The sequence below is a fragment of the Amblyomma americanum genome, chromosome 4 (genome assembly GCF_052857255.1).
Source record: "Amblyomma americanum isolate KBUSLIRL-KWMA chromosome 4, ASM5285725v1, whole genome shotgun sequence".
In the NCBI taxonomy this organism is placed as follows: domain Eukaryota; kingdom Metazoa; phylum Arthropoda; class Arachnida; order Ixodida; family Ixodidae; genus Amblyomma; species Amblyomma americanum.
In genome coordinates, this window is record NC_135500.1 from 177445909 (window position 1) to 177469578 (window position 23670).

Genomic DNA, 23670 nt, shown 5'->3' on the forward strand with positions numbered 1-23670 from the left:
ATTTTTTTTAAAGGTGCATCGAAGCTGAAATCGTAATGTAATCCATGTCCGCCATTCATTAGATGCTGACCAGCCTATTTATCCTTCTGGGCTCGCCAGAACTGCTGGTTGTTTTCCTGGTCAGCAGATGCAAACTCCGCTTACACAGCGGTGCGAGGTTTTGTTTGGGAAGAATGTGGCATCGTACACTATAGAATGCACATTGATGGATCTTCTTCGAAAAGAAAAAAAAGGAAAAGAAGCAGCATGTGCGCGGGTTGGTTTACCGAGCGAGGTGCAATGTTCAGAGAGTCACACAACAATCTGCTACACACCGTCGCGAATTTATCTTTTTTTTTCTGACAAAAGCATTGCTCCTTTTTTTGTGGTACTACTGAGAGACGCCGGCCGTTCGTTGTGACATCGCCATTTTATTTCTGCTTTTAAACAGTTCGCGTAATTAAATGTCTTCGCGCATTTTTTGTTTGGCTGATTCCCTCGGAGCTTGTCCCTCGGAAAAAGCCGCCCAGGCCCTTTCGACAATTGCCAGTGCCTTGGCGAGGCACTCGTCCGTTGCTGCCGCAACAGTCGAGGGCTGCACCTTGATATCCTTTTCCGCTACCTCGAAAAGGTGCTTTGTGACAGCGGCGCACTTGACGCGAATTCTGCCGACTTCCGATTTCTTCTCCTCAGGCAGGAAGCTCGTCCGCACGGTAAGACTCTGCAGACCGTCCGGGCCGGTGTCCAGGCTGGCCCTGGTGTCATCCACGGGCTGATCGTTAATGGACAGAAAGAGCCCCATAGGCGGCTTGGACCGAACCGAGGTACAGCTGATGTGCATGGTGTCCCCGGCCTGGTAGACTTCCTTGTCGGTCGACAAGCGTGGCGTCACCGGTAGCCGTTCTGGGTAGCCAAGAAGAACCACGTGTTGGGGGGGGGGGGGGGGGGGCAACGTGAGATGCGCAGTTTAAAAAACAGCCAACCGGAAGAAGCGCTCTGTTAGGCCGATGACGTCAACAATGCTAAGGGACCGAAGGGAAACAGGCGGTGCCAGAGGAATGCAAACAAAGTGCTAAGTCGCGGGTTTTTCGTTAGCGCCGAAAGACTCGCCCCTCTATCGACTAGCTTGCTAATCCGCTTGCTAGCTTCCCTTTTGCAGTGTGTGAAACCAGTGGGCGCCACTCTTAATATGAAGCAAACACTCAAAACATTGGCAACTGTGTCTCTTGGCGTGCCTGGCTGAAGTCTTCCGCACTGGAGGGTCAACTGGCCCCGGTGCGTCAAGCCAATGACCTTTCATGTGCTTAATTTGCTATCTGAATGAAGTGTAACGCTTCCACTACTACCCGAAACCGGAATTAGCTTTGGAGACGTTCGCTCACTAACTTCGCTCAAATTGAATTTCGTATCACCAAAATGTTTTTTAAGTGGCCGGCCGGCTCCTCTCCGAGGAGAGCCTTTCACATAACATAAATATAAATATAAATGGACCGAAGTATAATGGCGTAAGCGCTTTCTACTGTTGCATTCTTTTCCGCTCATTGAAGGTTTGTGATGACATCTGCCAGCAGCACTATGGCCGTGCCTGTGTACAAATAACCTGACATGGGGTAGAAACCGCTCGCGCTAATTATTTATTTAAAACAAGAAACATACAGCAGCAGAAGAGTTATAGCAAGGTGCACAAGCATAAAACATGCCAAAACAATATGCGCCGGACAGAAGAAAAACAAGAACACAAGATTCACCTTGGTTTCGGGAACTGTTGGCTCCCTTAATATGTTTGTCAAACGAGCCCCTCATTTTCCTTTACCTTCTCTGCTAATAGCTTAACGAGGGTCTCCGTTCTCGCAGTTTTGATGTCATAGGTAGCAAAGAGGGATCTCGCACAGCTTCGGCCCTCACCGTTAGTTGACGTTCCACGTCACACTCGCGGTATTACAGGACGTGCTACGTCCGCCGCGATGGACGAGGGTGGCGCTGATGAACACTCTCAAGTTTCGCTTACAGGCAAAAAACGTAAATACCCACGAGAGCAGTAGATTGGACAGCCGTCGCCGTAGCTCAGTTGGTAGAGCACCAGAAGCGGAATTCGGAGGTCGCGGGTTCGGATCCCACCGGCGGCATGGTTGTTTTTTCTGCTACTTTATAACTAATTTCATTTAAGCAACATATTAATTGAAGTATTATTCCCCGATCGTTCAGCACCACAAATTAAAAAAAATGAAACATTCTCTTATGCACCTTGATTTCGGTGACTTGGCTTCCTTCATAAGTTTGTCAAACGAGCTCTTTGTTTCTTTTCCTTCCCTTGTTTGATATATATATATATATATATATATATATATATATATATATATATATATATATATATATATATATATATATATATATATATATATATATATATATATATATATATATATATATATATATATATATATATATATATACATACATATATAGTGTGACGAAGAAGACGACGAACTTGCGCAGTGGCGCGGGCAGGAGCGCTCCTGGTGTGAGGTGTGAGGTGTGAGGTGCTGGGGTCCCTTCATCGCCATCCTGGTCCCGGAGCTTCGGCGTCCTGCGCCTGCCGTGGTCGTCGGCCGTGTGTGCCTGGTCCGCACCGCCCGGCTGTGCCCAGCCCGCCAGACCTGAACCGACCCGAGACGCTTACCCCAGCCCCGTCCACCGCCCCGACCACAAGACACGACGAACTGACCACGTTGCCGCGACCGGAATGACCCGACCGACCCGAGACGCTGCCCACACTTGAGGACACCGCCCCCCTGCCTCTGCCGTTCGGTGCGTCCCAGGACCTCGGCCGTCGGCTCCTGGCAACCTGCGGCCCGGATGCTTCGTGGACCGGGACTCATTCGCCGATCGTCTCATTCACCGTGGCGGCAAGCCCTTCACCTCCTTCTTCTGTATCCAACCATTTTACAAGCCCATCGTCATCTGCAGCATTTCATCTTCAGTGCCGATCGTCTCGTTCGCGATCGGGACGATCGCTCGGTGGCCCCGAGTAGTGTGACGAAGAAGACGACGAACTGCGCAGTGGCGCGGGCAGGAGCGCTCGCGCTAGGCCGGCAGCCATTAAATCATCTCATTTCCATCGATCATTGTGTTTCTTTCTTCGGCTCGCCGCCACGTAACAATATATATATATATATATATATATATATATATATATATATATATATATATATATATATATATATATATATATATATATATATATATATATATATATATATATACACGTTTTGTGCGATGCTCGGCAGAGCAGGTTACGTGCGGTGATTGCAATGATTACAATTTGCCACATGGAATCCGTACGGAAGTGTTGGGAACCGTTACAGATGTATGTAATCAGAGCAAACTAGTCAGATGGTTTCACTGAGGTTCGTTATATCCTACTGTAAAAAAAAACATTTTTACGCAAAAACAAGATATCAGATACATGGTCTTATATACAACCTTCCACGGGGAATATTTCTTTGATCGTTATATACATTATTTCGTTTTAAACTGTTTTATTGTATCGAGGTTTGACTTTATCATATTATTCAAATAGGCTACTTATTTATTTATTTATCACAGTACCCGCAGCGTCCTTGGGCATGACAGCGGGGAGGAAAAAGAAAGAGGCAAGAAAAATAACACAGGTAACGCAAGATCTCGTGCACATCGGCAACACATTCAATATGTCGTGATTATACTTCACGGTAACGCTTTAAAATAGACACACACGTGCAAACAACACACACAAATATTAGTATTCTATTTCAAAAGGAATACAGAGTATGAAAATACCTCGTTTGAGTGTATTGACGCGATATGGGATGGAAGGTTGTTCTATTCATCTATATAGTTATGGGAAAAAACGACATTTTGAAAGCTTGAGTTTTACAGTGCGTTTCTTTAATCTTATTTGCATGGTCTAGTCTCAATGACACGTAATCAGGCTTGTATAAATACCTATCTGGATCTATACCTGTGCGAGAATAAAATATGTTGTGAAAAAGTGTCAGTCTAAGATATTCCCTACATTTATGTAGTGATGTTCAGCCAAGGCCTTTTTTCTCTCTTGAAACACTTAAATTCCTAGTATAATATAAAAAAAAGAAACAAAACGAATAGCTATGTTCTGGATTCTTTCTAAGCGGTTTACATCGCATGACACCCATAGATCCCACACAGCGCAGGCGTAATCAAGAATATATTCTTTGACAAAAAGAACTCTAAAAGTGGCCTCAGGTTGACATGCTGCTGGCGGTGGTGTAGCTAATCTTGAAATATCGTGACAAAGGAAGTAAGCCTTGAACACATCAGCGTGACGCAAAATTTATCGGACCCTAATTTATGCCCTCGACATAAACACGGCTGATTTAGTACATACGCCAATACTTGGCCTTTAGTTCATTCCGAAACGTTAGAGCATCAGGATTGCTAGCAATGTCATCGAGATCTCAAAATATTAGGCACAAGGCAACGCTAATTAATAATTAAACGCCCGAGTGCCGCCGCAATGAATTTATTTTTTAATGACATTTTTTCTAAATTACCGTTGCTCTGCATGTGACGGGAATATATTTCGTATTGAAATATCGGTGTCACGCAAGATTAAAAGAACTCCGTGAAAAGTGACCTTGTACAGTTAGGTCGAAATCAAACGCGAACACGCATCTGACATAGTTTTCTATTTTGCAGCGAGATATTCCTTTACAACCCGTTTATGAACATGAACCTCGGCCGACCTTTTACCTAGAAACATGAATCAGTCTAGTTATACGCTAAAAGTACACAGCTAAGATACTTTGTTTTGTTCACATACTCTGTTCGCGTTTCTTTCCGGCCTGACTGTACATACCAAAAAAGAGACAATATTGAGAGACAGGACGTTGTCTTCTGCAGGACAGTTTATAACTTTTAATATAAAGCCTTGCAGCAATGAAAATATTTACCAGCAATGACCAGGTCCTTCTCGTCCGCGGCATTGCGATACAGCGGAGGTCCCGAGCTGACCTCGCAGCGATATGTCCCAGCGCTGGACACAGAGAGTTCCTCAAGGTGGACCGAGGAAGCATTCGAGTGAAGTTCCTTCAAGACGCGCAAAAATACCGACAGAGTGGTCATCACGGATCGCACTTGTTCTCTCAACAGCGCTCTTAAGACTGACGCTTAGCCTGCTCCGTCCAATTAGACAAAACTGAGGATAAAGAAAACTCCACCAGATTAAATTGCTAGGTAACATTACAGATAACGTGCGAAAGACTTCTTTTCTCTGTCTTTTGTATTGCCGCATGAGTTAGTCTCTCTGCCGCCTAATAACAGGCCAGTGTCTAACATTCTCGAAAAAAAATTGCAAATTTGAAAATTGTAAGGTACTGTTGTGGACATATTGAAGCTAATGATCCATTCTTCCGATATGTAGCAAAATCTTTCTTTTAAAGTGCTTCCATCGATCGCATTGAACAGTTAAGACAGTCTAAGAAAACCAATAAGCAATGCTTTTGACGACAGCAAAATCGTTAAAGCAAAAAAAAAAGCTCCAAGACTGCCGTCGCGTGAGCAGTATATATATTGATTGTTATTAAGAAATCCTACATTATATGAAGATTTGCGTTCATCAACGGTATCCCCCTCAAAAATGCTTTTGTCCACAATTACTGGGTATGGCTTACGAAATTGAAATGCACTAGAATGTCCCAATCACTCGCAGCGCACTACCCATTTGCGCGTGCGATGAACTGTGAGAGGAAACGAAGCGCTCAAAACTCTTGCGTACAGCGCAACAAACTTACGTTCACTTTCACACTTTCCACTTTGTAAGTTGTCGCAGGTGGTTCCATGCTAGGCACGAAGCGGTAAAACTCTTGGTCGTCCTTGAACCACTTGACACTGTACAACGGCACGCCCTGGAAGTCGTGCGAGCAGAAGAGGCTCACCGCTCCGCCCAACGCCCCGACTGGTTGGACGTCCATCTTCAAGATGATTTCTGGTATGCACCGTCAAAAGAGAACTCCGTTCAGTTCGTAGCCTCTGTTTTTCGAATAACATAGCAGGACACGCGCTTGCCCTTATTTCTGGAGAACATTGAAGGCGGCGGATGGAAGCAAGCGCTGTTATAGAGAGCAGCCACGCGAAAGCATTGGGCACGCGGGAGAGCGGCCGCACTGTGTCACCGTTCACTTGCCCAATCTTTCTCGATTTCTTGAGTTAAAGCCGCAAAGTCTTGATATCTGGCCGCCCTACTGTTCTAATATCTCCTGTTTTCTTTCATTTACCTTTCCCTCTTTGTTTGCTTGGAAATATGCTCGCTGTGAATCCTTCGTGTCGAGGGCGCGGTGCGTTAATTACTATATCAACAAATATCACAACCTATTTCTTCCTATTGTGGATTCCTTGTTTTGAAATGTTTGAGATGAACTGTTTATTAAATCGTGCACTGTGATTGTCCGGCGTTCTGCAGTCATGTTGCCAAGGCGATGTGGCTCGCCAAGACATGCTCGCCAAATAGCGCAGGAAGCCTAGGTGCAAGGCCCACGGTTTTTGGATGATACAATGGCTATTCCTCGCCCATCTCCTCATATGCACGGCACAGCCGCTGAGCAGTTAAGAATCTCCGCGGATTCAGACTTCGTTTTCCCGCGCGACACTTCCTTCTCCGACGGTCTGCACGAGCGGTGCGCTAAAAACAAAACAAAAACGAAAGGCTGTGGCGTAAGTATGAAAGACGTGGAACTAAGTATATTTTCTCAGAAAAAAAAAGAATTTATTACAATCACCCGATTGTGTCGTTTCTCATGCCTACGACTGTGTGAAACTAGAGTAATCAGTCGCTTCACCAAACTCGATACCCAGTGTCTGCGGCGGGGATGAATGAAAACGAGCGCCTCGGATGCACTCTACCTTCGTGTTCGGGGAGCGTAGTGAACTCGTACTCCGCCTCGGTGGCGCCGACGGCGTTGTGTGCCTTCACCAGGAGGCTGTACGTAGTGGCCGGTGAGAGGTCAGAAATGGTGGGACGCAATTCCCGCGAGGGCATCGTGCCTAGCGCAGTCCACTCGTCCTCCAGGAGGCGCTTGTACTGGACCGCGAACTGGGTGATGGGGCAGCCGCCGTCGTGCCATGCGTCAAGCATCACCAGGACCGAGCTAACGTTGGGCTGCAGCAGCGACTGTCGATCTGGCGCCACGGGAGCTGCGGAAGCAACACGCGAGGAATCTTTGCGGGGCACCTGTTGCGCCGTGAAGACAAGAGGTCAGGCACTTTACGCCCGACTTGGAAAGTGTTGTGATTGTGTTATTGATTACGTTTTCTCTATCGATTCTCGACTTTCGTGTGGACAAGTACCATGTTCCAGACACGTTCACGAGCGCAGTATGCAAGGAGCGGCTGCGCACTAACGTCGCTTGCTCAGGAAAGGCGCTATAATATACAGGCGCAGAGTTAATGAAGAATACCTTAGTAATCTGCGATTCGCTGCGATTTTCGTGAAATGCAGTGGCCTAAAAATGCGCGATGAGAACATTACCCAGGTGGGTCCGAGCCATATGGTACATGCAGACTGGCGGGCGTGTGTCATCTGTTGTCGGGTGATACAGGTGGACCAAGGAATATGTTATTTTTCCCTTGACTCAGGGGACTGTAGAAAATGGGAGGGCACTTTTTATTTTTCGCTGATGGTTTGCACTGCCGCAGTTTGAAAGATTACCATGCGTGCATGGCTTCCTGCTTAGGCGCCACGCTGTATAGATGTAAGGGGCGAAGGTGACTTTCGGAGGCATGGTTGCGTATGAAAGAAGCACATCTTCACTCCAAGTAAGCTGCTAGAGTTCGTGTCTGCTGATTTTAGACAGTCTGTGGTGCGACGCCAGATTGCGACGTCCTCTTATCTCAAGTGTGAGAATTCATGAAATACTACATTCATGCCGCTAATGAAAAATATTTACTCCTAAGGTTTCACAAGGATAAGAAGAGGTCATTGCTCGCTCTGCTTGCGAAGTCACGTTGCGTCGGTCGTGACTTAGTTGAAAAAAAATTATAATATAGAAAAATCCTAGGTGCTGTTGTGCATAGGCATAGAGTTTCTCAAGATTACCCAGAGCGAGAAGTGACGCCACCGCCTATGCGAGTTCCTTAAAGAGCACTTCATGCTCAGAGGGCATGCCGGGCAGATGAGGTTTCGTATTTGGCTGGCGTAGCAGTGTTGGGTCGAAAACGTGGATTCTGTTTAGGAATCATGGCTGTGACGTGATACAGTGTTATATATAGCATTTTCAACCACGACGCTCTGTACCCTGTGCAGACTAGGTTCGTTAAATAGAGCGTTTATTACTGATTTAACGAATTTAACATGAGTGAACGTTTGTCATTCGGCTCGTATAGAAATTAGCAAAACATTCATTTGAAGTAATAATTAGTTTTTGGGGAAAGGAAATGGCGCAGTATTTGCCTCATATATCGGCGGAAACTTGAACCGCGCCGTAAGGGAAGGGATAAAGGAGGGAGTGAAAGAAGAAAGGAAGAAAGAGGTGCCGTAGTGGAGGGCTGCGGAATAATTTCGACCACCTGGTGATCTTTAACGTGCACTGACATCGCACAGCACACGGGCGCCTTAGCGTTTTGCCTGCATAATAACGCAGCCGCCGCGGTCGGGTTCGAACCCGGGAACTCCGGATCAGTAGTCGAGCGCCCTAACCACTGAGCCACCGCGGCGGGTTCTATTTGAAGTCAGTGTTCACATTTTCAGCACAACACTACTCAAGCCAAATGCTAAACCTCATCTTCCCGGCATGGCCTTTGTGGATTAACTGCAGAGGGGCCAGTTTTGCCTCTAGGTATGTGTGAGAAACTCTGTGACTAGAGGCGAGCTGCAATTACGGTCATGCTACGTGGGATATAGCTTCAGTGATCAATACACCCCGCCACCCATCCCTATTTTAATAACCATCGCTCGCACGGGACAGAAATAAAGGCCAAAAGCCCGAAGGAAGTTAGAAAGTGCACTGCGAATAGCTCTTACTACTGCCAATGGTCCTGATGGAGACCACTTCACTCAGGTTGCCGGCTCCTGCCTCGTTGTATCCGCGGACGGCGAACTGGTGCCTAGAGCCGCACTTGAGATTGTCCACGGTCAGCGATCGCCGGACACCTGGGACGTGGGTCTCGTTCCACTCACCGCCGGCTTCACGGTGCTTCACCTGGTAACCTGCGCAACCAGTCGCCTACTCGCAACGGTGTACATCACTCTGGGAGGAAAAAGAAAAAAATGTTCGGACTATACATGCCGGCCCTTAGACTCTCTACTAGCTTCTGATACTTTCTTTTTTACAGCGAGAGTTGTAAAAGGGACACTAAGGAGAAATTGAAGTTTGCCTGTGTCGATAGGCAACAGTAAGGCTACGACTAAGAGACCACTCTCACTGAAAAGGGAGGTTTTATGAGGTAGAAAATACCAAAATATATATACAGGTGTCGACATCAGCGGTAAATCTCGCAAGCGGACTGCATGCGTCGAGAGCGAATTTTCGGTCGCCGGATCTCAGAGGCTATGCTACACAGCCATTTACTTCAAAGCAGCGGCGGCCAGTTTTTCTCGGTGTAGACGCCACGAGTTTGAATCGAGTGGCGGAAAAATTTCCAAATTCAATTTTCTCAACCAAAAGTGCGTCTTTCGCTGCAGGACAGACGTTAGCGTACACAGAAAGATCCAGAGAATCAATTTTAATGAGAATAGTAATTTGATGGAGCTGTGTGACGTCACACATGACGTCACTGCAACTCGCCACTATGAAAGGTCCGAACAAGGTGACGTCTCGCGCACTCTACCAGAGAAGAAAACAATTAGCAATGAATGAACAGAATTCTATTTATCACTGCAAACAGCTGTCTGTGAGTCTCGCGATACTCAGTGGAAAGTACCCTGTGAGTTTTTGTCTCCACAGAATGAAATGTTTTCCAGAAATGCGGTGTCAGGAAACTCGAAGGCACTGTTTACCTTGGAGGGCTTGAGTAGACAGTGCAGCAAACATCAAAATGACAGAAAGCTGAGCGAGTTGGCTCAAAAGAACGGTGTATACTTAGGGCCCATTTGTTTTCAGATGAAACTACTACCCTCTAAAAGCTCCAGGCCTGCGCGCTTGCCGCTGTCATTTGATCGACGTCATTTCCGGTAGGCGACCGGTCTCGCAGCACTAGCAGAGTGGAGAGCGGCGGCCGAGAGCTCTCCGGCAGTGCCGCGGGCTGTATTCGTGTTTTGATTTGTTTTTGTGTAGTTAAGGCGCTCGTCTACTGATCCGGAGAACCAGGGTTCGAACCCGACCGCGGCGGCCGCGTTTTTACGGAGGCGAAACGCTAAGGCACCCATGTGCTGTGCTATGTCAGTGCACGTTAGAGATCCCCAGGTGGTCGAAATTATCCGGGAGACCTCCACTACGGCACCTCTTTCTTCTTTCACTCCCTCCCTTATCCCTTCTTACGGCGCGGTTTGGGTGTCCGCCGAGATACGTAAAACAGATACTGCGCCATTTCCTTTCCCCAAAAAACCAATTTTCCAATTTTCGTTTACCTGCCGCGGTGGCTCAGTGGTTAGGGCGCTCGACTACTGATCCGGAGTTCCCGCGTTCGAAGCCGACCGCGGCGGCTGCGTTTTTGTGGAGGCAAAACGCTAAGCCGCCCGTGTGCTGTGCGATGTCAGTGCACGTTAAAGATACCCAGGTGGTCGAAATTATTCCGGAGCCCTTCACTACGGCACCTCTTTCTCCCTTTCTTCTTTCACTCCTCCTTTATCTCTTCCCTTACGGCGCGGTTCAGGTGTCCAACGATATATGATACAGATACTGCGCTATTTCCTTTCCCCAAAAACCAATTTAAAAAATTTTTCGCTTTGTTTTCGTTCTGTTGTGTCTGTTGCGGCGACATTGTGTGTTCTGAGGGTATCAATGCTTAGGGTTTTTCGCAAGGAGTATCGCATAACAAGCGAGTGGAGAATTTTATTTTGTATTAGGAATTTTTATGCGCCAAGTGAAAGAGGTGTAATCACATTCAGACACGGACGACTTCTTCTGCAGTGTTTTTTAATTGACACTGTTGTGCTTGCGATCGAAGAAGCAGTGTTCCGCGTGCATTTGGATGCTGTCTCGTTGGTGGCTTGAGCGAAGGATGTCACGCAGCGAGCTACGGAAGTGATTGGAACAGAGGTGGTGATGAAATTCAGCGCTGGTGAAAGGCAGCAGTTTATGAGGTGGTGCAGGGACAGTATTATGTCATCACGATGCGCCATTCTGTGCCAACATCCTCAAACTATTTGGCTTTTAGTAGCGTAGTCGTTAGCACGCACGGCTGCGGAACGGCATGATGTTGGTTCGAATCCCATAGTGCGCAAAAATTTTTTTTCTTATCGAGTTGAAGAGCGGGACGGACGGGCGGACGCGAGCATGAGCCATTAAAGGCTTTCGTCTTAAAAAAAAGGATACTTAAATGCTGTACCTCTCGCTGCAAGGCGAGTGCTGTGCACCAACAGGCAAATCGCTAATGTCGCGGGATAGCCATTGCTCCGTTCTGTGCGCTATTTAAGCGCTAGTTTCCATGCATGAAACTTCTCCGTAATTTGCGCGGCCGTTGCGACTAAAAGGTGTCCAAATCCACCATGACGATGGGTCGCCAGAAAGCAACATAGCACCCTTAACTCTGTTCATAAGTTCATTTCAAGTCGTGTTGTGACACCGGGTTTCTCTTATATTACCCCAAATTCAGGGGAGTCGTGAAACTTTCCCTTGTGATTATCACTGCGCATTCACAGTCTCGGGCGAAGTGGTACTACAGAGGCAGCAAATGCATGTCCCTACTCCCGCCTCCTCCCATTTATCACGGAGATTTTCGGGCGCATGGTTGGTAGCACACGGGCCACCCAAGCTTCCCTTCATTCCTTCTCAAACATTCTGCGGGGTCTCACCTCTTACGGGGCTCAAGTCCTGGCGCGGCTGTTCCCACGTGAGTGACACTGACGTGGAAGAAGGGCTCGAAACTTTGAGTAGTGGCGCCCACGGAAGGTCTGCGGATAGGAGAGTTTTGAACTCTGCTTGTACATGCGTGAGACTGTCACAAGGCAAGACAAAAAAAAACTGTCAGGAGAAACTCAAACAATGTTGAATGCACTTGACTTATCTCGCAAAAAAAAATGGCGGTGGTTTAGCTCTGGTTAAACCTGGAGTGACGCGATAGCTACAGCTGACCGAGTGGAACTTGCTCAGTTGAAATGCAAAGTCAGCCTTTCGCCGCTCCGTTTTGCTGGGCGTTCCATCTTCATCTTCGTCCCACTTTACACGGCGCATGCGCACAGTTGTGGCAGCTCGGCAGCAGCTGCTCCGCACCACGTGACCAACCATGTGATGAACCACGTGATCAGCCACGGCGCCGCGCCGCCGGCAGCTACTCCGCACCACGTGACCAACCACGTGACAGCGTGGCGGCGCAGCCACAGGGTGGAACATTACACCACGAACCTATCGCTATATAGCGGACAGATATACATAGGAGCTGCTATGTATCCGTTTTGGCGTTCGCTGTGCTCGAACGATTTGTGAAGCGTTTCTTTTACAGGACGCCAATAGTTTCCACTGGTTTTTGCATTATAATTTATCAATTTGGAAGCTCACGCCTTAATAATTCCGTCTTCATTAATCCGTGAAGTGAGTTGTTTGCAGAGCGCTTAATTGCGCTTACAAAATACGTGATTTTTCTTTCAGTGCGAATTCCTGCCGCTTTTGTGCGCAGCGCTTTCGCGTTAGGGTTTAGCTTTGGCTTCAAAAATTTTCAGTGTAATAGGATGAGCTCACGTGTAATAAATTTTGTGAAACATTTGGCTTGGCCATTCTCGAATATTGTAAAACTGGCGTGCAACTTCGACCAAAGTGCATTGCAAAGTTATGCACAGAACAGTTTGTAAACATTTCATTCATCTTTCTAATCGCGCGCCATTTTATCGTTTATCATGCACTATTTCGACCAGAAAGACTTTCATCAAACACTTGATTAAAAAAATTATGCACACAACCATTCTTGAAGTGCATCAAGTCACTGCATCCTGCCGAGACCCCGAACACATCATGATGCACATCACTCTTACGCGGTACGTTAAAGAAAAATATGAATGAGTTCTGTGGCCTGAGTGCCTTCGGAAGCGAGAGTCCTCGCGGCACTCTCGTGTAATCACCTTTTAAGGTCTTGTGCAGATATATGGGCGCCAGGATACAGCGAAGCTTATCGCAATTTACCAATAATTTATTTGTAGTTTTTTGAAGTGTTGGTACTAAAGTTGTAAAATGATTTGCCCACGTCCATGGGGCGCCCACACTTGACAAACATTTTGATTAACGCTGAAAAGCCTAACGTTCGGTCATGTCTGAAGGGCAGGATACAAGAAAAAAAGAAAAATGAACACGCGAACATAAAACTTACAAAAAAATTCATAACGTGGGCAGGCGTTAACGACGATACAAACGAAAAAAAAGTCGCTAGTGGGTGGATCTAGGTGGCAACCTTATTAAGTGGTAGAAATCAGACAGACAGTCATTAATTACCGCTCCTAGTGTTCGTGAAAAAATAACGCTATCGCAGCACACCTGGCCTGCTTCTAAGGTTCCACTGAAAACGTGTTCGCGGTTCGCAGTTTTGATCACGGACTGCAGATCGGCTCACTGATCACACATTGCTCGCTCGCTACCCAGGTACTGAGCACATTATCCGCACAAAATAAAGTGTCCAATGAGCAGCTTTATTTCGGTTCACAGAGAAAACGGCGCGAAATACGGGGACAAAAGAGAAACATACACAACAGGACCAGCGCCAACAGTGTGCGTTTCTCTTTTGTCCCCGTATTTCGCGCCGTTTTCTTCGTGAATCATGAACCAACTAGCCCGAACTAGAATTTTTCTCGATTATGTGGGTGGTTTCGTGTGACACATTATGGTAACAACGCTTGTGATCTCACTTTTTTTTATACAAACAAATGTAACAAGTTAGTGGCAGGCGATGCTGACTGCTTACCGCTGCGAAACGTTTCAACGATAACCTCGTCGGACCGTGGCCAGGCGCCCCCGTGGCTGAACGCCTGCACGACGACGCTGTAGCGCGTGGCCGGCGAGAGAGATGTCAGCAGCAACTCCTGCCGCTCTTGGAGGCGAGCGTCGACAGCCTCGTACAGGTACGGCCCCGCCGGGACAGCAGGTCGGTAGCCCACGTAGTAACCTCGGATGTCGGCGAATTCGGGCCTCATTCTCGGTGGCTGCGCCATACAAACGAGCCGCCATATCGAGGCCACGAATGTCACTACTTTCGGTGTAGCTCCAACGAGCATGTCAGACAAGGTAAATACGTCGTACCGTCGGCAGAGCGGTTCAGGCACAAGCTTTCGAGTTTTAGTAGTTCCTGGTTGCGTATGATTGACTGCTGTACGATTTGCGCAGACAGCGGCGGGGAAATGAAGGGCTCGTTATGACACACGCATTAGGGAAGCCAAAAGTCGCCGAAAGCAAGCAAATCATAAGGGAATATTTCTATTTTTTTTTAACGCGATAGCTTTTAAGCTGTACTCGAGGCAGAACGCTGGCGTTTTTTGTCATGAAATCCAATAATCACGTTGCTGATGGAGTCTTCAAAATATGACTTTGAAGGCCTAACATCCTCGTCAGCCTGTCTAGCTGTCATTCTAGATCGCTAATTGCTGTGAAGTTCCTGCAGAAATATATCTAGGGGCATGTTATCGTTACCTTCCACTGATGGGAACCTCAGTTTATAGGAGTCTCTTCGAAAGTCTTTTTTCAGTTTTCGTTGTAGAATATCTACGAAATAGCAACTCCCGCAACGGGTTAAAATCCATGCTAAATAGTTTTAGGCTTCCGGCAGATAAAACAGTGCGTTCCCCATCGTACAAAAAAAAAGCCTTTTTATTCGACAAAACTGTTTACTTCTAATGTGTTTACGTCGAAACGGTTATCATGAGATCTTGGCGTAGAGTCTACGAGTTTGGGTCGAGTGGTGGGAAAATTTCTAAATAAAATTTTCTCAGCAACAGACACGCCTTCAACTGCCAGACAAACGCCAGTATACCAAGAAAGCGCCACGACGCAACCAATTTTTGCGGTCAACGAAAATTGGATTGAGTTGACGTTACTGTCCCTTTGATGCCAAACTCTTACCTTCCAAGTTATCTTCACCGATTGCGCACTCAGCGCTTGCGCTGCCACTTCAGTAGGCGGGCCTCCGAGTGCTATGCAAGTTTTGGGAAGAAAAAAAAAAGAACAGTCAGACACAAATACTAAAGCTGTTCAAGTCGGATATGAAATCACATATAATCAGCTCATACTAAATGCTATCCGCTCGAAATGAAAGAACAAGAAAGACCACTCACTGAGCACGACGCTTTTTATTTGATTCCAACGCCAGCGGCCACATTTGGACGGAGGGGAAATGAGAAAGCGCACGGGTACGGAAAGTTCGATATGCATGAAAGAACTGCAGGTGGTCTTAATTAATCGGGAAACCTCCACTACGGTGTTACTCGAAGGAGCTGAGTCAGCTGGAAAATTTACTACATTGTAGATGCAAGCAAAGAATAAGTGGATGACCGACGGGCGAAGTTAAGCGCATTGTATTGCGCATTTAGTCTGTGTGTTGTCTTCTGTTTCTGTGCCTCTGTCTTCAATGTGTCGTAGCCACTCTCCGGACTTCAGTACGTAAAATGTGTATATAATGAGAACTAAGCAGCGCTTTTGTAGTACGATGCGCACATCTACCGTCGCAATTTTCGCATGAAAGCATGTGAGAAGTTCAACATCTAAAGCATACGCTATGAAACATCGGACCGCCAAACTGCAGCTGCCGTCGTCTTTCGACGAATGTACGACGTTACAGGACACCTTTGCGTTCGCCGTGGCAGGATTTCATGCGAGGGGGGCGATACCTTCGTCAGTCGTGGTGGCGTTCACTGTGTGGCTGGCGACGCTACTCCCAGCGCTGTTCTCGGCGAAGACCCGGAAGCTGTACGTCGTGGCGGGCCTGAGGTCACGCACCACGCTTGTCGTCTCGGGGGCGATCGGCAAGCTCATGTTCATCGTTTCGGAGTGCCACTTTACTGCTCGCGCAGAATGAAATAGAGGGGCTCACACGCCAGCCCATGAGATATACGCCAATGTCTTATCAAAACAACTATAGATCAGGGCGCTACCAACTGCACTGCTGCTTCTGACGGGAATGCCAGCCTTATTAGGTACAATAGACTAAAAATGACGACGGGTCATCATCCAGTTTGTGGACATTTCTTATAGCTCTTATTGGAGTGCATTGGTTGAATACTTACGCAATATAGAGGTTTTGACAATCCTACGGACACAACATTCGTGTTAACATGAGGTAGGTAACAACCAAGATAAAGATAATGGCTTAGCTCTGATGATCAAGCTGAAATAATTCAACCATTCGACTACTGCGACACCCCATATTTCTACAAGCGCGTAAAGAGGAAGATGGGAAAATTAGCATAGCGACTTGATCGGCGTCGTACATCCATCAAATGTGTGTTGCACTGTGTAGCGGCTGATTGCACTGTTGCCGTCATGCAACGGTCTGCTCCATTGCAACTTCACACTCCTGGTGCCTGCTTCCACAACTTGCAAATGTCTGGGGGCACCAGGCGGCTCTGAAAAGAAACGAACCGTTTACAAATACCTTAACAGCATAAAAGAGAATGAAGAACAACTTGGCCAAACTCAGATGTGAGTGCGTGCATGTGTGCATGAGCAGCAACCCAGACCCGCCAACATCAGCTGCAAATACAGTGAGTTCTATCTGCCTTGCTGGTCACCGCACCTTCTCAGATTGTCCATGCTTTCAAACTGGCCTCCTTGCCCCACATTCAAACTCAAAAACCACTCCACCTTGCGGGCAGACTGACTTACTATAGTATAGTAGAAAAAGGGTAGGCGGATGGTTCTTGACAATCAAGAAGTGATTGTCAAGAACTGATTGTCAGGACCACGAGGTGACAACTTGCCATCTGTCATCTGCCACTTGAAACAGCTGCCTACCTCTCTCATGTTCACTTTGTGATTGTCAAGAATCATCTGCCTACCCTCTCTCTACACCATAGTTTACGTTGCGCTTGCCAAGAACCATCTGCCGACCGTCTCTCTACCATGGTTCGCTTTGTGAATGCATGGAGCCTTTTGCCTGTCCTCTCTCTACCATTTTTCATGTTGTGATTGCCAAGAACCATCTGCCCACCCTCTCTCTACCATTGCTCACTTTGTGATTGTCAAGAGCCATCTGCCTACCCTCTCTCAACCATGGTTCACTTTGTAATTACTACACCATACTCAGGAAGAGCAAACCATAACGCCCTGGTTAAAGATATGAACGCTAGACTGCGTGCTGCATTAAGGACGTTTCCCATCATGACTTGCGTTTCTTTCCCTCATGTGTGAGTCTTCTCTCGTGTTTTTCACTTTTTCCGCTATGCTCGGCTGCTGTCATCTCTCATCCTATTCGTCAATTTTTTGAGCGACGTTAACGAACCAGCGCGGTACGTCTGTACAGCGGGAGCTGAACAATACGCCGCACTGAACGTGTGCGTACGCGCTGTGAATGCGGAGAGACAGCATCAAAACGACGCCTCTTCTGTTGCTTCCCTCACAGTGCTGTTCAGTGTCGCCATCTGTGCTGAGAGTAGAGAAATGTCCTGTCTTGCAGCGAAAGAGGGACACTGTTCTAAGCTGAGTTGGCACTACTGTCTTTTTTGGCTGTTTGAGGTGTCAGAACGCGGCTTCAGATGGTGTGAATGCTCAATTATGTTTCAGCGCTATGCACTGGACTGCCGCACAGTAACGACGGCTTTGGTACATGCCAACCTCTGCAGCCATGTTGTGTTTGGGAATGACTTTGCGCCTTCGGGTTGTTTTAGAATAAGTCACGTCCCAGGAAGCTCTCATATTTTCGTAGCTTCCATACTTATATCTAAGTATAGTGTCACATTTTTCTTTACCGGTATGGAGCCAATCTGATTTCCAGCACACCTCGTCATACATTGTCAGATTGCTAGTCATATATTCAAAGCCAAATAGTTTTGTTCTCTTCAAGTTTAACTTGGTCGCATGGACTGCTACAGAAGCGCGTGACAGGCAATCCGTTTGGGTGCAAGTCGGATTGCCTGCGCCAAGAATCTCTGACCAGACAGAATCCTGCAGCGCCCAGGCAACAAACGCATGGGATAAAAGTTTTGAACTTCCAGATTTTCATTGTCGTTACGGGCCCCTATATTGCAGATATGCCAAACAGTGGTAGACTTAATGTAATCATTACTACCACACAATTAAATCAGCAAATTAAGCTAAATTCTGATTATATAAAAATGAATTCGTGCACACATACACTGGCACACACAATAACAACATTCAAAATTATTTCATTAGCTGCGGGGATTGTTTAGCTGGGAAAGCTGCTGAGGTCGCTTTCCTTGGAAGCTCTTGCAGCGAATAATCTAAATCCACGCCTTCTGCATTTCTGCACGTGACACTTTAGTTCGGTCTAATGAGTACGGAAATACGGTAGGAAGCAAGTAATGTTTTTGCGATAACTCTGGCCATTTGGAACTCTTTTACAAGCATAACTCAAGGGCGATGACATTTGCCGAGTATATATCGTACGTGCTACGCAGGGGGCGTCACAGGGTTAACAAGGCAGCGAGGAGGATAAAGAGGGGGGGGGGGGGTGCTGAAAGCATGAGAGCTTGGCTACTTTCCCGCTCCAACAAAGTAATTATCTCTACTTGCCGACCACGAGTAGGTCTTTGCTGTCCGCAACTGTGCGAAATGAAGGCTCTTCGGACGACACTTCACATCGATATCTTCCAGACGCAGAGCGATTCACGAGCTCCAAAGTCACTGACGAATCTTGGCCCGGTGTTGGCTGAAAGTTTACACAGAATCACATCACAAAGTGAGCACTGATACGCTTCGTTTAATAGTTCTCTCCTCTTGTGAAGTTGTAGCAAGCCGTTTTATTGACCCATGAGCTGCGCGTAGAAGAATGAAAGAACAGGCCGGCTTTTTACAGCGCCGCTGCACAGTGAGTATTGCAGAATAGAACAAGAAAGAAAGCAGACGACGAGAAAGCAGGGAGGTTAATTAATCAGAGTTGTATCTGTCTGGTTGTTTGTTGAATCTACCAAGATTCTTGAAAGGATTCAATAAGAAATGTTTAAAATTTCGCAGCAAACTCGCACTAGCACCTCTTTTGCTTTTGGTAGCCTTTCTTCAAACTTAAAAGCCTCATCAAGAATACCGTCAATCTCGTTTGGATAGGTTATCGCGGACCGTTGTTGAAATCTGAAATCGTTTGGTGAGGTGTTTGTCCTGCATTTCATGTGGCATTACTGATAATGATGATGAGGTTGATGATGTTCATTTTGGCAGTGATGATGATGATAATGCTTTCGCCTTTATTATTTGGGTGTCTTTTATGCGCTGTGAAGAAAGCTTTCGAGAAATATAATTTCTGTGCCGTGATTGTTTCCTCTGGAAATGCCGCGCTTGCCAGAATAGGTCCACTTGCAGCGGCTTTAACGCACCGAGGTTGACGCAGACGCACACTGTACTGAAGGGCGTCGATGGAGTTAGAGATACGTTACGGAAATTACATCCCGTGCGGTTTTGCTTGATGCTTTGCGACTTTTTAATTGAAGATTCTCTCGTGCCTACAGCAACTCAAAAACTAGTTTATTCGTTGAAATGAATAATTCGTCAGTAAATTTAACTGCTCTTGCGCAAATAAGGCTGCCACCAGGAATACTACTTAAATTTGACTCGCAATTTCTATGTGTAGTATATGTGTTCAAAAGTCTTAGTTCAAGTCATATTCGAGACACCATATGAACCCATCAACCATATACGTGTGGCCTGCGTAGCATCAAGAGTGTGCATACGAACAGTGTCAAATAGAAGTGCCGCTTAACGCTATATTGAAAAAAAAAATAATTGGTCAAACGCATCCTAAGGTTCCTTCTCTTAGTATGCCGGGAATCATCATTTAAAGACAAGAAGAGATCTTTTGCAGAAGTTGACCATTATGTAAAGACGGACGTGTTTCTCAAATGTCCATTCGTTCAGAGAACTTCGGGCGAAACGCAGTTCGCATTTTACAATGCACAAAACGAAACAATCGGTTATGTGTGACCGTCGACAAAACTTCAAGGACCCCTACGCAAACGACCGAAGCTGACTGCGGGTCAAGTAGTGCTGCTCCGCTTTACGGCGCTTCCGTCACTGCGATGCTTTTGGAGGCTGGAAACGAGAGTTCTCCGCGCTCTCCAAGTCGTTACAGCTGTGCGCATCAATAGCAGCGCCACTACATGACCAGGAGTGCGCAGAGATTAGGGCAGTAATGGCGTGCATACTTCTAGTAGTTTTCAGGCATTCGTAGTTACGCGTACGCGAACTGGCACTTACAAAGGCACGTATTCCTTCGATTGGGAAGGACATCGTTTCCGGTTCGATTCCAGGTAGGAAGCGGTAGAACTCTCTCTGGTCCTTGAACCACTTGACGCTGTACAGGGCGTCCTCCTCCAGGTCGAATATGCAGTCCAGTCTGATCTTCGACCCAACAACGGGCCTGGTCGGAACTCTGATTTCCTTTATTATCAGTGCTTGCGCTACACCCATTAGACCTGTTTGGATTGGGATCACACGCATTTTACAAACAAACAAACAAACAAACAAACAAACAAACAAAAACAAACAGACAGACAAACAAACAAACAAACAAGCAAGCAAACAAACAAACAAACAAAAAAACAAGCAAGCAAGCACGAAAACCAACAAACAAACAAACAAGCAAACAAACAAGCAAGCAAGCAAACAAACAAGCAAGCAAGCAGGCACGAAAACAAAGACATTGTACAAATGTTTAGGGGGAATCCCCAAGGTTGAACAGATATGTTAAGGGAGTAATTTGCACTTCGGTGGACGCCAATTAGTAATTACTCCCTTATAAACGGAACACGTAGTAGCCTACGCAGCCGCTTAGTAGCCTTATCTGTTTTGCAAGCATCTTTTATGTATTATTATCGACAACGAACACGGCCTTACTCGTCGAATATATATCCTTGCATTTTATTCGTAATTACCGGCGTTGTTCTTCGTTCCATTCAGCGCACTTGGCATGTGGCATGCGGCTTTGACTGGATGCAAGGGCTTATTCTAGTTTACTGATACAAATAACAATGGTCGACCTGTTTTAGATGTTTACTTTTTTCTCTTTTGTTAATTTTTGATAACACCAGCCAGTGATTTGCGCGCTATTCTGTTATAAAACTCACCTCAATTATTAAGCGATTGATGGAAGCTAACCGTCAATTCAGCACGCAGGCTAAATGATCCTATCGTGGTACAACTTAACTTACAACTTGGCCTGAAATGTTAGCATCGCTTTCCTTTCCGCTTTTATGCACATTGAATGGTAGAGCTCACTGAAAAAACGGCGCCGGTGCGGACCGGTTGTGTACTACCGTTTGCAACAACAAGCTGGAAGAGGTCTTCTGCTGCAAGCTGCTAGGCTTCTAGAGGACACATTAAACTGAATGTTTCTTCTTAATCATCATCACCGGGAGCCAGGTCAAATGCATTGAACAAGAAAAAAAATTGTCCTTTTTCTGTTTAATTACGCCCTAGTCTTGTCCCGGCCGTAGTCACTCTATCCTAACAAATTCTCTAACCTCAATTTGCGTTAGTGCCGGCCACCTTTGACATTTACTTTCGCTTGCTACCTTATGGCGTTTCTTAACTAGTTGAGCCGAAGCAGTCGTCTAAGCGCTAAATAGTAGAAACTAGCCCCTTTTGCAAAAACCTCACGATTCTAGTTCAGTGTGCAAAATGTTATGCGAAATTTTCTGGGAACCTTAGAGCTCGTGTCATCTCTACATTGAGCCAACGCCACATTGAGCGGTGCTGCAGCAATTTCACAGCGTCGAAGTGTTCAGTTGGCACTATAGCCTTACTTCATCTTGTAACCACAATGCAGAAAATTCAGCATTTTACAGTTCCCCCCCCCCCCACCCCCACCCCCACCCCCCAACCTCCTTCTATAAAAATAAACTGCTCTGCAACGTTATGCCCCTCAGGTCTGATTCCATTACTCGCTGCTTTTATTCCGATGGAGCTCTGAAACGACTTCGTATACCGCAGAATGCGAAGGGAAATCATAATATCGGCGCCCTCAATTGCGGTGTACTGCAATACCTAAGCATTCGGAAGTAAGAACACTTTAAGAATGTTTTACAGGCGGCAGAGGCAGGAGAGAGAGGGGTTCAAAAACCTCACATTCTGACTTCAGGCAATAAAAAATTGAAGAAAACCACACAGCTGAAAGGCCTTCCAACTCTTAGCTTTGGACTATAGTTATGTTCATACGGTACCAGTCGCATTCACGTGGCTACTTTTTATATTTTTATAATATGTTTTAATTTTAATTTTTAGAACTTGATTTTCAAATTTTAAATATTATTTTTAAAATGGATGCGCTTTCTGCAAAGGCTGCCGTGAAGGAAAAGTTTTCAATTGCTTGATGAATATCTTTCTGTAGAGACCATCTATACTTCCCGCGATGATAGGACAATCTTCCATGAAGCAGCCTTTTCAAGTTTTTTTATTTTCCAGTTCCATTAGTGTTATGGGGTGGAGACGAGGCAGAAAGTGAATGTTAATTCACTTGAAGGCCCTTGGGTCACATCACTAGGCAACACAAGGAAGTACTAAAATACAAGACAAATGACATACTTTCACTACAAACAGTAATTGTGCATGCACAGTAGAATAATTTATGTTATGCATAGCTCTGTTCTGCAAGAAAATCAACATTACAGGTCGAGAGATGAAGGCATACATAAGCAGTTAGTGCCAAACAACATATCACCGTATTTACAAAAAATCGACGAAATAGTACAGCCAAACTCAACCGCTGTGGGTTTCGTTGCTAAGGATAATAAACGAAGATTATGTACGTACATGACAACAAACACAAGAACAAAGTCTCCGGTGTGGACTGAATCCAGGTGGTACGTCGAGGCCCTGCCATGGCTGTCACCGGTTGGACGTCGATGGCACCGTACGACACAGAGAGCAGGTCCTCCTGAGAGCCGTGCCAAGTGAACTTTCCGGAGTTCTCCCCCAAGTGTTGGGTTGCAACACCCAAGCAAGTATGCTGTCCCGGCTAGACGCCTTCGGTGACTTGGCGCGCGGAGCGTGTGTCATCACTTGAGAAAGGCCAGGCGTTGCTGGGAGAGGCCATTTATCCAACTGGGCCATTAGCCGGTTGAGTGTACTGACCTTTTATTTTCTCAAGGATCTTCCTCAAGCCCGCCTCTTTGTATCTGTGGAGGCGTTGTTTCAAGCAGAAGCAGAGGAGCCCGGTGAAAGACACCCTCGGCAATTCTTCCCCAAGGACATCGCGGCTTCTTCACTCATGACGTCAGCTGTACATGTTGACAGACGGTGTAGTCGGGAATGCGAGTCTGCTTGCTCGTTAGCTTCGGAAAGTGGACCAATAGGCAAATACAAAAGTGTCCGAAGGTATACAGTAAGCGCAACCATAAAAGTCCAATTTCTTTCTGTTCGGTTTGCCCGGCTTTCGTCT

The 23670-nt window shown here is 46.3% G+C and overlaps 1 protein-coding gene across 1 annotated transcript; it reads right to left on the minus strand.

Moving 5' to 3' along the window:
• Positions 1 to 373: 373 nt before the first annotated feature.
• On the minus strand, positions 374 to 23238 carry LOC144128755 (cell adhesion molecule Dscam1-like). The gene is made up of 13 exons (XM_077662412.1): positions 23043 to 23238; positions 20490 to 20707; positions 18816 to 18951; positions 16553 to 16687; positions 15953 to 16123; positions 15189 to 15259; positions 14038 to 14275; positions 11945 to 12043; positions 9014 to 9199; positions 6898 to 7188; positions 5790 to 5983; positions 4950 to 5085; positions 374 to 882 (listed from the first exon to the last, which is right to left on the minus strand). The coding sequence occupies exons 1-13, from the start codon at positions 23110 to 23112 to the stop codon at positions 440 to 442; spliced, it is 2388 nt and encodes a 795-aa protein (XP_077518538.1). The 5' UTR covers positions 23113 to 23238; the 3' UTR covers positions 374 to 439.
• Positions 23239 to 23670: the final 432 nt, after the last annotated feature.